Source organism: Aythya ferina, assembly GCF_964211825.1.
Source record: "Aythya ferina genome assembly, chromosome: 2".
Classification (NCBI taxonomy): Eukaryota; Metazoa; Chordata; class Aves; order Anseriformes; family Anatidae; genus Aythya; species Aythya ferina.
In genome coordinates, this window is record NC_140297.1 from 4,887,398 (window position 1) to 4,903,477 (window position 16,080).

The following is a 16,080-nucleotide window of genomic DNA, read 5'->3' on the forward strand; positions in this document are numbered from 1 at the left end:
GGGAGTTCCCTTTTACCTCCTTGCCTGCTCCCTGGACTGATGATTAAGCAGAAGCAAGCAAGTGCCAGAAATGTTGCTCATCAACATTTTCCAAGACAAGGAAGAGGCCATAGATTGAGGCATAGGCATTAATATTGGATCATGTGTCAGAAGCTATGTGTATAATGGCTGTCTGTTGCCTGTGTCTTCATGAGTCATCTACTGCTTGTTATTTGCTTGCATGAAGATTAAATCTGCTTGTCCGGTTGTATTATATGACTGCAAGTGCACACAGAGCACGGATAACTAGAAGTTATAACTACCAAAAAACTCTTAATTTATTTTGTGTTTGTGTTCTTTAGAATTAAATCAGTAAGGCGGGAGAAATGAAAAGAAAATATACTGGGTTCTTCAGTATGCCATTTGTCTAAGGAAATTAAAATTGCCACCATTTCTGTTTCACTAGAAAGAAAAGAAATCATGCTAATAGCTCTCAATAGCTATTGTTGCTCTAGAAAGATCGTGTGTCTATTCTTCTCTTCCTGGGCATTCATTGTGTGTCTCCACAATGGAGTTGTTCATCATGACTCTTTGTACTTATTTTTTTCGTGACAATGATTAAGAACAAATGAACTTAATCTAGGATCTTTCTGTATGTAGTGCTTTAAAGCAAAGCGCGAGAATTCTTATAGCAAAAAGCACATTAATCCCAGTTCTCATTGGAAAATCAGGTGTGAAGGAATTCTCTTCTATATGTTCAATAACCAGAGATCACAGAAGTCTCTTGGTAAGATCTCTGGCTGTTGGGTTCTGTGATTCATTTGAAGTTGACATTACTTTATCCAGGGTCTTCTGTGAAGAGGTATACAAGCATAAAAACAAGTCAGTTGTGGCTGACTGTGAAAGTAGAAGCCTCTGTCCAGTGCATAAGTGGTATGTCCAATGCCCCCAAGAAATGATAGACTTACTGATGATATCCCATGGGCGTGAGCAAGAGCTGCTGCTTCACAATGCCTGCAGTGAGGCTTTTGCCCTCTAATATTACCTCACTTACTAAAACAGAAATTTCTGCTTTAAAATTCTGAGTAATGATCATTGATGTTATTAAAATAGATACTTGAAAATACAGTCAGTATGATCAGAAAGTTGTTTCCATGTGGCTATTAGAACTAATGTTGTAAGGCATCTGGAAGAACGAAAGAAGACCTTTGCTTTGGACTATGAATTACTTATGACTACTGCAGTTTGGAATGAGACTTTCCCAGAAGTCAGATCTCCTTGCTGTGTTTTGTTTCCGAGAAGTGGCTGATGCTGGAGGAGATTCTGGACTGGAGAAATTCAGAGTTTGATTTTTGTCCTCCTCTTTTTCTGATACTCACTCATGTAAGAGGTCTGGGTTTATGAGCTCCAAACTGCTTTGCTGTGAATGTTGTGTAGGATTCCTGTGTTGGCACTGAAAGAGAGCTCAGGGGTGCATTTTGTAACCCCTAATATTCTTCATGTTGCACGTCAATATGGAGGTGGAAATTAATGGTTTTCACTTCACTTAATCATGATCTGTTCTCTAATATTTCTTTTGGATTAAAAACATGAGATTTTGTGTGCAAAGGGAAATGGGCCGATAATATCTTTGCTGTCACTGGGATTCATGCAAATACCTGTTTCATCAGTTTGCAATCCCAGATGACTGTAGAACTCCCACCCATTTTACTAACAAGGTTTCAAGTGAAAATGGAGTTTTGTGGCCTTTAATGGGACCTTGTTGCATTTACCAACTACTTAGGCCAGATGGTAAAGGTAAGGGCAAGACACATTTTGGATGTCTATCAGTAAGAAAGAGAAGCACTAACGAAATTCCAATGAATGTTTAATGTAACAGTCAGCTAGTGTGAACCCAGGGGAATAGTTGGGTGTCTCCATCCCAGGGGTTCACTGCAGGTCGTGGGAGCCTTTTTACATAGGTGAGTATTTGGTTGGAGTTGTGCTGAGGATCTTCGTATTAGAAGGGGAAAGCCCGTGCTCACATGGAGAGAAATATTGTTCATTTACTAATGGGAGCATTTTCAAGTGGCCATCCTATTCTGTGGACACTCACTTATCTTTCTGAGAAGGTTGAAATGAGCAGAGAAGATGCAGTGCAGGAGACAGAGGCATCGGCTGATAAAGTAGAAAACATGGCAGGACTGTGACAGAGCTGCAAACCATCACAAATCAAGTCACTTTCAGGAAGTCACCCATTTTGCTTGTTTCCATGTGTGTAAAATGGAAACAGCAATGAGAAGAGGTGTGAAAGAAGTTTGTGGATTTTAGGAAAGCAATCCTAAAATTTACTTTCAACTAAGCAATATTTGAAGGAATCCACATGTCAAATGACTTTTCTTCCCCTAATTTTGATACTTCCCTTCTCTTACACATGACTTCAACTTATTTCTGTTTGTTGTCAATATTTTATCTGGAGGAAAATCAGAGGAAGAGTGGTTTTCCTTTTGGATGGATAAATAACTTCTTAATTCAAATATGTCTTTCCCTCTCAGGAGCCTACATAGCCCAGTTGTACATTCCAAGTGTCTCACAGCATTGTGCTTCTTGTCTCCACACCTGGAAAGATAGAATCATAGAACCATAGAATCATTTAGGTTGGAAAAGGCCTCTAAGATCATTTGGTCCAACTGTTAACCTAGCATTGCCTAGCCTACCACTAAACTATGTCCCTAAGCACTGCGTCTACACATCTTTTGAAGACCTCCCGGGATACTGACTCAACCACTTCCCTGGGCAGCCTGTTCCAATGCTTCACAACCCTTTCAGTGAATAATTTTTCCTAATATCCAACTAAACCTCCCCTGGTGCTACTTGAGGCCATTTCCTCTTGTCCTATTGCTTGTGGCTTGGGAGAAAACACCGACCTTCACCACCCTACAACCTACTTTGAGGTAGTGGTAGAGAACAATAAGGTCTTCCTTGAGCCTACTTTTCTCTAGCTTAAGTAACCCCAGTTCCTTCAACTGCTCCTTATTAGACTTGTTCTGTAGAACCTTTATCAGCTTCATTGCCCTTCTTTGGATGCAAAATGCCTAGGGAAAAGAAGAGCCAGGATAAATAAAACAAGGGTTTCTTAAGGAAGCTATCCTGGAAGTGGGATTCAGGATCTGATTAAGTACCAAAGCTTTCTGCTCAGTGTCTGGAGAACCAGGTTTTTGAAACAGACACTCAAAATCAGCAGCCAGGCAGCTTCACTGTTGGCCATGAGGAGGAGCCAAATACAGGGGCTTTCAAGGTTGAAACTCATATCCAACTTTTAAACCCATCTGAAATCTGGTTTCAGACTAAAAGATGTTTTGAGACACTTCTAGCTTTGTATGTTGAATAATAATACTGACGAAAGAAGTCTAATCACCTGCTTCTTTCTCAGGGAAAAACTGCATGTAAAATAGCACAGAAAATTGCAGTCTGTGTCTGTTTTTCTTATAAGGACATGGAATTGCATGAATTTACCAGTATATCGGTGACAGAAATGGAAACCGATGACCTTACTTTTCACACAGTTTTCCACAGTTGACCCAAATGTTACCAGTCATTTTATTTTGTTTGGCCTTGTCAGTCCAAGAAGAAACAGTGCAAATAGAAAAGGACAGAATGAAATCTGTTGGAATGTATGAATATGGTGCAACCTGGAGCTGTAGGGAAACTGTTCCTTGTTGCTTTCTATGTTGACTTCCCTCCTCTGTAGGAAAAAGCACCTTTTCAGAGCTTTCAGTGGCTTTTTCAATGGCTGTTGTCAACAGCACTTTTAGAAACATCAATGTGATACTTTCATTTGACATCTTGTTTTTCCTGATGGCTGGGTGTTGAATTAGACCATGGCAAAGTACCAAAAAGAAACTGGGTAAAGGGTAGCAAGAACATCATGAAGAGTTTGTTAGGAAGTTGTTTGTATGTATCCTCTGGGATCTGTCTGAATTTCCTGTTTTATTTTAACTTTCTTGTTTCTAAGTCAGTTCAAAACAAGCATGGAAAAAAAATCTATTTCTTGGGACTGGCTGTACTTTTGATGGCTACAGAAAGGTAGTTTACGCAGCAAAACTGCATAATTTTCTCTCTGAGTTCCTTCTGATGAAGAGGAGTGCTTGCCAGAAGCTGAAACCTCCTCCCTACCTCCAGTGCATGCAGTTTCTAGAGCTACTCAGGGCGCCATTGCAACTGGACATGAAATTGCTCTTCTTCAGTGAAGTAATTGCTGATTTTTATTTAATGACACCTTGGAAAGAGATCAGAAGGGTTTCTTTCCCGTAGGGATGGGTGAACACATCCTACCCCAGGTGTACCCATTTCTGAAATCTGTTCTCGTGTGGCCTCCCCAGCACCTGCCTGTTCTGGGACTGGAATATGTGGTTGTCTTGCTCCTCTTTCAGATTCTTTGCAGAAGTTTTACCAATAATGCTGTTGCATAGGAAGACTAGAAAATCAATATCCAGGAATGTTTCATCTAGTTTGCAGTGGGATAAATAGGAGGATAGTAGAGCAGTAAGTTTACCACATGCATACCCTCTTCCTAGGTGGAGCACTTAAGACCTAAACCTTTCTGCCCATTTATGAATACAATATCTAAAAGCTTTCTGAAAGACACTTACATCAAGTTTCTCTTGGACTGCTCTTTTCATATCTTTCCTGTCTCTCCCATTTACTTAAAGAAACTATTATCGATAATATCTTGAAAAACTTGTTGTTTCCAGATGCATTGATGTATTTTATTTGTTCTCTTCCTTCCTTGGCAGGCTGTTCAAGTCTTCCCTCCTCACAGTGGTGGGATATGTTGATTTTCCTTGTGAATAATCTTTTCGGTTAACCTCTTCTTAAATATGTGAATTTGCTAGTCTGGTTAAAGTCGAGTACAGAGTGTTCATCTCTTTTATTTTGGTCCCTACCAGGAAACGCCTACAGAGAATGCCTGGGCAATGGAACGTGGGCTTCTAAGATAAACTACTCTCAGTGCGAGCCTATTCTGGATGACAAGGTCTGTATTCTTCTTTCCCTTCATTCTTCTCAATGTCATTTCTCAGCACATATGAATGCAAAGCCAAGCTTAAGGTTAAAACGCTAATTTAGGATATCTGAGCTGGATTCCATTTCTGTCTCTGCAACAAATTCTCCCTGTGAATTCAGCAAATCATTTATCCTCTCTCCATATCCTCTATACACGTAGTTTTTAGAAAATAAAGGATGCTTTATTTCACTGTGTCCCTGGTGGTATATGTTTATGCAGATCCATCCTAGCTTTGTTGAGAGCCTACAGATGCTACGGTAAATGTTAGTGATAATAACAATAATACCAAAAGCTTCTTTGGCAGTGGAATGTAAACTTTCATTATCTGATTCAACCCCCTACCTGCCAGTTCTGAAGTCTCATTGACAACTGGCCTTTCTAGATCTCAGTGCCATTTTCCCTTCAGCAAATATGTAAGGGGGCAGCAGCAGAAAAATATATAAAACTCATACTCAGGTCCCAGCTGTCTTTAAAAAAAACTGAGCCAGCCCTGCATTATATAGTTTACAAAATGAAATTAGCATAAAGGGTTAAGCCCCTTCGGAAAAGCTGCAAGCAATTGCAAATTGTCCCTTTTTTTCAAATGTCACACCTTTTTTTGGAGACACATTAATCCTCAGTTTAAAACTTCAAGCCTTCCCTGCCATGTCCTCTTTCCCTTCCCCTGCTTTGAGTGCTACAGTGGGACACACAGGTACACTGGGGTTTTGTCCTGTCTCTCTGCCAGGGGTGATGGAGCCCAGCAGCTCAGGCCTGTTCATGTTTTGGGGTTCTTTCCACTCTTTCTGCCATTGAAGTTGTGCCATGCCAGCTTCAAATAGAGAGGAGGAAGACAGGGTCTTGCCTGCTACAAGCTGTTTGCTGAGCTAATCCATATCTCAGGCTCAGGAGCTGCACCCAGAACAGCTGTGATGTGGCTTGGCTGTGGCTTGGCACCCATCCCGTAAGATCCATGTTGCTGAATGCGGGCTTTGACAAATGAACGAGAAAACAGGTAACAACACAAAAGGGGCTGAGAAGTACCCACTCTTATTTATGGCTAGGTAATTTATTGGATCCCACCCCCACAAAAAAAAAAAAAAAAAAAAAAAAAAAAAAAAAAAAAAAAAAAAAAAAAAAAAAAGCTGGAGGCTTCTACAAAGTAAGAAACACACCAGAACAGGACTGCTCTCTATTGGGACTGGTAACATTCAAGGTTGTCTGGCATAGTGGAGAGGGTCCCATGGCAAATCGAGCTGATCTAAGATTGGGCTACCCCAGTTCAGCCCATCCTGGTATTTCCTTTCCACTTAAGGTGGAAAGACTTTACTTTTTGGGTCAGTTTTCAGCTGGATTGGTTCCCTGCACCTTCTTACTGCATTATTGCAGGAGTGCTGGTTGTAGGGCAAATAAGGGAAGTGAAAGGCTGACCAGGGTCAAAGGGGAAAGCATCCAGTGGTAGCTCTGACTGAGGTGGATTTGCAGTTCTTTGAAAGCACCCTCTTAAAACTGAACAAGGTGGGAAAGTGGAGTACAGCATCCAGTGCTGAGCTAGAGTATGGGGTAAATGGCTGAGCTAAAATCTTTCGTGTAGGTTACCTCATATGGGAAACCTGAGCTGACAGTAGCAGTCTGCTGTAGGAGGTCAGGAAAATGCTGCTATATTTTAATGAAGTTCTTTATGTGTTTTTTCTGCTTAACCTACGTAGTTGTTGTCTCTGAATACAACAGGGCAAATACAGAGGAGTTTTATTTGAAGAGGTTGAAGTGTTGTGACTAGAGTATGGGATTATCTCCTTTGCTCTGTCTTTGCTTTGAAAAAAAAAACTTTGCAGCTATGGAGATAGCTTAAAACTTCTTAAATAGCATGTTCCTTAAACAGAGGAAAGTGCAGATGTTCCCCCGACACTTGTTTGCTAAAGCTTAAAAATTCATTTAGTAGACCTTTAAAGATTTGTGACAAGCTTCACAAATATTAATATTTGCGAATATTTCCTAAATCTCTACATAATGCTCAGTGTTACAGATGAATACTTGGGTTACTTTGTGATTTAAAAAATAAATAAAAAAAATCCCCATGGATTTGCATAATCCCCCATTTTGATTAAAGGTGAGATGCAAGGACACACATAGAATCATAGAATCATAGTGGTCACACGTGGGTCTATTGTTATTTGTTGACTGATCACAGCAGATACCATGTATCATTCAGGATGTACCCCCTGTGTTTTGTGTTAGTCTTTCATGCAGAAAACAACACCACTATCAAGCCTGACCACTTACAGCCAGATTTCTATGTAAGGACGTAGTTTGACTTCAAATGCAATGATTGATACATGGGGACAGAAACAGGAGTTTTCAAGATCAGCCCAGTGTCAAGTGCTACATGCTTTATGACCATGTTGGCAATGCAGCAAGGGAAATCGCAGCTTTTTTTGCAGCTGGGAGTCAGTCTCAGGGAATATAAACTCCTGTAGCACACATTCCCTGATGGATTACTTCCATACATAAGTGCTTAGCTTGTGGTTGTGACCTGTGGCAGTCATTGAAACCGTACTCTGGGACTGCGTTGCTCCTAGACAGATGTTTTGGGTGGATTTAGTTTCCTGCATGTAGTTATGTAGTGTAGATTAAAATGCCCCAGTGTGTCTGCATGCATCTGGCAGGCATGCCATAGGCCTTGTGAGATAACTCTGTCGGTCAGCTACAGTCTTGGAGGTCTGTCAGTAGGACTGACCAGGAGGAATAGAGTCTTCTGCATGCACCTCAAGGGGCACTGGGTACCTGTGTGTGGCCACAACTGTTCCCAGCCCTCATTTCAGTTCTTGGTTGAGATTTGGATAGGTACCCAAATGTAGATGTCACAATGTCAGACTAAATCCCACTCTCTCAATGACCAATTGGCATCTTCTCCAGGCACCAGAATGAGGTACAGGAATAATTTTGATCCAACTGGCTGCTTGGCATAACATGTAAAAAATGGAAAGCTTCTCCTCGGCCTACAAGCTCCTGTATCAAAGAGACCTATGCTGCATCTGGCACAAATCCATACCCTTCTTAGAAGACAAATGAGAGTCTCAAGCAACAAAAAATATGTTTCAGCCTTCATAAAAAGCTATAAATTAACAACTATGGGCTTATCTATGTGGCCTTTGGCAGCTGGGTATGCAATCAGCTCTGCTGCTGTTCTGAGGTGGCCTGAAGCTGTGTAGCTGAGTTAGGACCATGCTGGGCCTAAGTTAATGCATCCTGCTTAGGACCACAGTCACGTCAGGCACAGCTACCCAGCTTCCAGCTGTCTCACAACAGGAAAGCAGTGAGCTCAGAGGCAGATGAGAGAGCTCCCACTTGAAAGCAAAAAAAAGCCTGTGCAGAAATACTGCCTCTTCCCTCGATTCGGCAGCAGTGAAAGTCTGCTCGTCTTTTCGTTGGCTGGTTCAGTTAAGATTCACCTCAGCTGATCTTTAATTGTCTAAAAGTTGCACATTCAGTCCAAACTAGTCATCCAGTTTTCCTGTATGGCCAAGAGATGGATAAGGAGGCCTCTTCAGGAACTGAATTGTCATTTTCCTGAACATTTTGCAGAAAGAATTGAACTATCCTTGCAACATATTCGTCCCCTCTGCCTGACTCTCGTGGAGTGCCAGGCAGTCAGCCTTGCCCAAACAATGAACTTTTAAGCAGCCCCTTAGGTGAGATAGATCTCTTATTTTGGACATCTGAAAAGATAGGAGGAAGAGGGAGGGCTGTATTAGGAGAAAGTAGAAGCAGTAGAAGCCTAAGAAGGACATTTTGTTTTCGAGCAGCATCTCACTTAAAAAATATACTTCCCTGTTTGGACGTGGTCCTGGACAACTTGTTCCAGGTGTATGAGCAGGGATTTGGACCAGATGACATCCAGAGGCCCCTTTCAGCCTCAACCAGTCTGTGATTCTGTCTCCAAAAGTCTTTGGAGAGGAGATACGGTGTCTTCAAACGAGTCAAACTCAAACCTCACAGGAAGAGGTGTGCTGGGAATGGTGGCAGGACCTGTCAGGAAGTTCTGGTAGAAGGAAAAGGATCCTTGTCATCTGGAGAGTTACAAGGGCAGGCATTAGGCGGGTGTTAGTCCAGATCATTGGCCAGTTTGGTTTGGACAAGTTCACAATCGTGTCCTAACTACAGCAAAGAGGTTCCTGGGAAGACAATGGCTCTTTCATTAACTTAGACTTGGAAACCTGGAGAAAGGTAAAGAAATAAGGCTGCACTTCCTCAGTTTATTTGGTAGAAGCTTGTTGGAAAATAATGTTGCCCTCTGTAACATAGCATCATTGTCAGGCATAGGTATGATGTGGAAGAGGGCTCTAGTGATGTGACCTGCTGTGCCCTGGAGACCACAGCCAGCGGACGTCCTTGCCATCCCCTTCTTCATTTCCTTTCTAATATAATGACCCTACTTCTGAGCCATGAATAGGATTTAAATCTGCATTTTAGTGGAGTGAAACATCTTCCTGGACGCAAAGGAATATTGTGTTGCAGGAGAAGGTTGTTAGCATTTTAAATGCATCAGTCTTCAAGAGGGTGAGACAGAACAGTTATGTAAGTATTTTACACAAACCCAGCTTTGGCCAACACATGACTGATTCTGGGCACGTGTTTTTCAGACCTGAAGGCGTTGTCTCCAATTCTACCAGAGATACAGATTGCAAGTAGGCTGGTGGGAAGTGATCTTGCAACCCTGTCAGCTTAGTTTTTCATAGGCACCGAGGCAGTTCTTGTTTATATGATATTTGAATTTGCCTTCAGGAAACCTTGTTAGTGTCAACAACAGGAAAAAATAAATGTATGCCTGTTTTTCCTTAAGCATCAGTGTGTCAAAGAGGAGTTCAATTATGTTTTTTTTTCTTTCCAATCAATTTTCCTGTGTTTTGAACCATACCTTCTTAAAATTGGAACGAAGTCGAAACAGCGCTTAGGAGACACAGGAGAAAGCTGAAGGGCCAGACTCAAGGAGCAGGATCCTTGACCTGGGAGAAACACTGCCATCTTCTAGAAGGCATCTAGCACTACATGAGTAATTAAGCAGGAGAAAAAATAAGCAAGCCAGTTTGCCAGGGCAGGAACTGAATAAAACAGCATTGCATTTCAGGTAGGCACATTGGTTAAGTGCATTTTCCTGCCCTTTAGGTGACCTAGTGACTTAAAGATAAATAAAGCTTAGGGTGGAATTCAGGTCTTGTGGGTTTTTTCTCCTCAAGGCAATTCAGAAAATGGGCTCATGCATGGGGAAGTTTATTTTAGGGGACTTTATAATAGACTTAAAAATACCTTGCATGGTTGAGTTTAGTCCAGAAACAGCACATTACTCCATGTGCTGAAGATACAGGCAGGATTCATCATGAAAATGATTCCAAGAGGGCTGACTCGTTTGCTTTCTGGCAAACTGCTGGAAGATGAACAATGGAGCAGATTAACTACTGCTGCTGGTTGTAGTTTCATCCAAACATCCATTCACTGACAAATTCCTGTGACTGGAATAAAACCTCCAGGGAAATTGTTAAAAAAAAAAAAAAAATGAGACAAAGTAGGTTCAACCAAAATTAGAAAGCTGATGCCATTCGCAGGATTTTAGTTTTATATTTTTATCACAAGGGAGGAAATTTAGACTTTAGGTTTTTTTCTTTCTTTTTTTTTTTTTCCCGAGGGAGGCAAACATCCCAAATTGTGGAAAGATCCGCTTAGCCTGAAAAGAAACAAATGCCAAAATAAAAATAAAAAATCTGTTTTTCAGGGCTGTTTGTTCTTTAAGTAGTAAATCTCTTGTCAGTTTTTAACCATCTTCAGTATTTACATGAACAGTGTTTTTCTACTTCTTCCTCTCCATCAGGCAAAGAGAGGAGATGCTTCTCCTTTCTCTGAGGGCAGCAGCAGCTTACCACTCACTTCAAGATCAAATTTTGATCACATTGCTAAATACACTGATTTATACACCGATTTAGGTGGAAGCGCTTATGCTTTTTCATTTACAGGATCAAGAACCTACCACTAATGCCCTCAGCATCCTAGGAAACAGACCCTAATACAATAAGTTTCATCACAGACTTGGGTCACTGCTAAAAACAAGAAGATGTGCTTCATCAGGCTCTCTCAAACCTGAGAAGACAAGACCAGATTCCAGCTCTTTCAGTCTGCATCAGTTCTGCCCTCAGAAAGATAAGGATCTTAGCTTGCAAGGAGAGTGTCTCAGAGTAAAATCTGCCCATATGGAAAAGGCTTCTTGTTTACTCACACTGACAACTGGTTCATTTCTGTATGAAAACCAAACCATTTGAGAAGGAAAGTAGCATAACCTGGCTCATTATGGCTGTGTAGTCTTCTAACAAAGTAATGTTTTGTAACGTGTTGCAACTGCTAGAAGATCATCGCCTGTGTCTTTTGTAGCTTTGTCACCTAAATTTTAAAGTATTATAATGATGAAAATAAGAGATCCTGTGGAAAATGAAGAAAAAGGGGGGGAAAGAACTTTTCTGCTGAGATCTGGAAGAAGCTGTGGACAAATCCCAAACTGAAATGAAACTAAGCATGTACTTCTGTGCCTGGGCCGCATGTTTGGCTTATACATAGGCATCAGCCCTGGGGCTATTATATCATTTTAAAGTCAAGAAAAGTAATTACTGTTTCCTAAACTGATTAACTGTTCCTTAATGTCAGTGCTCAGAGAGTCATGCTGATTTAATCATGTTATCTCTTTACCTCCAGAGGAAGTATGCGCTCCATTACAAGATTGCTCTCATCATAAACTACCTGGGGCACTGTATATCAGTAGGGGCCCTTATAGTTGCCTTTATGCTTTTCTTGTGCTTGAGGTGAGTAATCTGTTTGCATGCTTCTAACTTGGTTGGGTGTGCGACACTTACCGGGTCACTCAAGCCCTCTAATAACACTGTCCAGATTGTGTATGGTCTTGGAAAATTATGGCTTTTATGCTCCCAAGCATGTACATGGTTTCATTGATTGATGCACTAGATGAGTTGTAATGATGGCTTCCATGCTTAAGACTTAAAGCTTATTTATATTCAGAAAAAGAGCTACGCATGATTTATTGATGCAGCAAAAAAATTCAGTGAGCACAGAGTGCTTCATTAAGGGAAGAGGGGATTTGAGAGTGTCAAGTTGCAAGTTTGGGGGCAAGTTTTCTAAGGCACTGCATAATAACACAAGGCATTTTACATTCCCTGGTAGATAATGCCCAAATCTAGACCTGAGGAGATAAAATAAAATCTTTCCACTGTGCCTTGGGTTAATTTCAATTTTTCTTCCATTAAAGAACTTTGAATTATGCTTAAATAGCAAGAGAAACATCTTTATGGGATCTTTATCTCCACCAGTGCTCATGAAACAAGGAATGTAAATCACTGAAACTACACAGAAGTGCTTTTCTTCTCCTTGTTAATAGGGGTGGCCTGGTTAGAAGGTATTTCTATATTATTTGTGTGATTTTGACTACAAATGTTCAACCTGAACTTTGTCCTAGCTACAGTAAGTTCTGTAGAATGGTAATCCTTGAGAAAAACTGTACAATAGTATCAATGCAGAAACATGTAGAGGACCCTAACTGGGAGCACAATATCACAGACAGAGACTTAAGTGAACACATAACTGCTTTCCTAGACTGGAGCATCCCTACAGAGGCTTACACTAACTCTTCCTCTTAAGCATCCTTAACAAGAGGGTCTTTCTTGTTAATAACAGGAATCTTCTTTCACCCCAGTGTCTATAAGCAGAATGAGCTGTGCTCAGAAAAAAAAAAAAAACGCTTTAAACATTCAGTGGGAACACTTCCGATGCATTGGTTTAAACTTCCATTTAAACCTTCTTACTGTGCATATAATGCTAATTCCCATAGTGCTTGAAGCCCTGAATTAATTTACACTGAATAAAGAATGCAAATTATTCATTGCAACTATATTCCCTGCTTTGATGCTGAATCTTTTATAAATGCTTAAGTAAATAACGCAGAAGCAATTAGATAATACGGGATAAATGTACCCAGCTTCTAACACAGAAGTGGCCTAGCTGATCTCTTTTAAATTGTTTTTCTGGTATTTAAACTTTGATTTTAATGTTTAAATTTTGCAGTCAACTTCAGCATGAAAAATGACTGCAGCAATTAAGTAGTTCCCTGTACGTGCTGTGAATTAAGATATTCCATCTTTCCAATTTCCCACTGCACCATGGAAAAAAAAAAATAAATCTCTTGCCCTGATATAACTGTCCAGCCAGTGTTAGCCAGCATGAGCTATGTCACAGTCTCTGCAGAGACTGTTTTGTTTTCAGAAGTTGTAAGAATGTTCTGGTAAAGGCAGTCCAGGCTGCATTACAGATTTCCCATGTGCATACTCTAGGCCATGCGTATCTGCATCACCTTTACCTTTGCAAAATGACCCAGGAGCAAATCAGTTCTGCTAACTGAGTCTAGTTATTTGGGGCTTTTATTTTTGTTTTAGTTTGGATGGAAGAAGGTACCTACTAATTGAGTGAAACAAGAGAATATAGGCTATTCCTTGCTTAAAAAAATGTAATAAAAGACATTGAAGGCTAAGTCTGATAATTTCTTATCTTGGCCAAGAGTGGAAATCTATCAATTCCTTATTCTTGCCCCTCTCCACTAATCTACCTTACTCCATGGTGTCTGCTGAGGGTGAAGATAGAGGAAGGCTCAAGTTCTACAGCTGCATATTTTTCAGGCTTCTCACCCATCATCTGCTTGATATTTCCTTTGCTTTGCTTTTGGAGATGAGCCTCACTGTTACCATTGCTTCCCCAGTCCAGGTACTTGCTGCATTGCTGTAGAGTTTAGTCCTCGGTTCTGCTGAAGTGGGAAGGGGAAAGAACTGGATGTAGTCCCTGTTCTTCCAAGCGTGTCCTGTAACATCTTCTCCCCAGTTCTGTCTTCAGTTCTTTATGCAAACCTCTGACCTCCATTCACAACCACAGCAGCAGAAATGCTCTACTGCCTTAAACCCTAAGGAATTTTACACCAAAAGCTATTTTGAGGGACAGAAAGCTCAGATGCAGCAGCAAGCAATGAAATAAGCTGCCATCTGTGTCCGTGTTGCCAGGAGCCCCAAAACAGCTGGGAAGGGAGGAGAACTCAGACAGGGACTCCCTCCCACTGTGAAGACCTATTCCAGCCTTTTTTTTTTTTTCTCTACGTCTGTCACAATCCTTCTTCCTGGGCTCTGCAAGAGAAAATAAGCTAGTAAACATTTCATTCAGCACTAAATAACAAGAAGCAAAGCCCAACTTAGGGCAGAGGACTTGACTTTCATTGGCATACTGACTGAATAAAAACGATTCATTGAAATAGCTTCTAAAGATCTAGGTCACAGCTGGTTCCCCAGGGTCTAAACGTAGGTGCTCTTAAAAGTCTAACAACCATGCTGTCTTTACAAGGCAAAACAAAACCAGCAAGCATATAGGCAAGAAGAATTATGCTGAGAAGGAAAAATGAGGAATTTGTGCATACAAGCAGGTGTGCTGTAGAGATGTATTAATCTCCAACACAGGATCTGAAGAGATTTGCTTAGTGCACTTCACAGGGCATTGTTAAATGTTTCTGTGTTGCTGTGAATCTCCTAGGTTGCGTGTTCTCCTCGTTAATTGTAAAAGTTTAATTCATCCCTCAGGTGCACACAGGCAGTTCCTGCTGACACGGGACTCACCCTCTCACATCATCACATTGTCACACTGCTAAAGCAGAAATTTTCCAGAGGACTAATTCTGATAATGGTTATGCCAACCAAGCTTAAAGAGGAAGAAAAAGGAAAGAAAAAAAAAATAATAAATAAAAAAAATAGAAAGAATAAAACACCTCTTTTTAGTAATATTCTTCTTCACTGTTGCTGACAATGCAGAAGCCCAAATGGTTTTGTCCTGCCTTTTTCCTTGTTAGTGTGCTGTTATATCAGCCTCTGAGGTGGAGTGAGTCCTTATAAAGCTCCTGTTGTGTTATCAAAGTGATGGCAATAGCCAGCAGTGACCTGACTGGATTCAATTCCAGTAGTAGCTATTTTATTTGTGCAGTAGTGACCGAAGCAGAAGTGCTGACTACAGGAAGACCTGTTCTTTTTCTGGGAAGCATCTAAGTCCCTGCTGTATTTTGAAACTGATAAAGAAGGATCACACTAAAGGGAAGATAGACTGAAGATTAAAAATGGCAAGTCCTTCTGCACAGGTTGCAGGATGAAGGCAGCTCTGTAAAAATAAAACCCATAAGCATTTGCACAGCATCTTTTTCTACTAGCATGGTGGTAATGAAAGTAAACTGAGGGTAGGAGGGGAACTCTGTTTTTCCTGTTCTCCCTGATTTACTCTTTATATTTCCACTTCAGAACATCTTTTTTATTATTATTATTCTATTTTTTTTCTTGTGGGCCTGAGGCAGTGTGTCCTTTCTTTCAGGCATTATAGGAAGGTTACCAAAACCTCACTTTTTTTTTTCTTCTGAAAAGCTGAAACATTTTTTCCTTTCAACAACATATTCACTTTTCTTGTTTTCACTTTTCTTTCTTCTTCTAACCAGTTCCCAGGATTTAGGAGCTGAAGGTCTATTGTCCTTTATCTTCTCCAGATTCAAGCTCCTTTGAACTGCCTTTTGATCTTCACTCTGGCATGCAGTCGGTGAGGCTGATGCTGCAGGCCTCCGTCAGTAAGAATGAAAGAGACTGATTAAATGTTTTGCAGCAATCTGTCAGAACAAGAGGAGAGCATCCATGCAGAGCAGATTTCATAGAGCAGAGTGATCTGACACCTATCAGAGCCTGGATACTGAGGATATACCAGCTGGGGAGGTGATCTGTGCAGTTCATACTGAAAAGTCAAGAAGTATCTGATGTGCTTAGAGCAGAGTAGGCTCCAGACCTAAGTCACAGTCCTCCTGCACCTACCTTTCTATCATGGAGCTAGGGAAAGAACAAGTCCCAGGTCAGGGCATCAACTGAATGAATTAATCAATTCATGTCACTGCTCCATTTTGCCTTTCAGTTCCTGGATTTCCACCTATCTGCCACTTATACCAGCAAAGCCTCAAATGATGT

General features: G+C 40.8%; 1 protein-coding gene across 6 annotated transcripts in view; it reads left to right on the forward strand.

Annotated features, from left to right (window-relative positions):
- CRHR2 (corticotropin releasing hormone receptor 2) overlaps positions 1 to 16,080 on the forward strand; it is a 158,010-nt gene that overhangs the window by 81,206 nt on the left and 60,724 nt on the right. For 4 of the 6 annotated variants that reach the window (XM_084509367.1, XM_084509365.1, XM_084509366.1 and 1 more), the window contains 2 exons: positions 4,908 to 4,993; positions 11,741 to 11,847. In XM_084509367.1, coding sequence (XP_084365493.1) covers positions 4,908 to 4,993; positions 11,741 to 11,847 — 193 coding nt within the window. The remainder of the gene's footprint in view (positions 1 to 4,907; positions 4,994 to 11,740; positions 11,848 to 16,080) is intronic. The other 2 variants (XM_084509369.1, XM_084509370.1) reach the window with 1 other exon arrangement.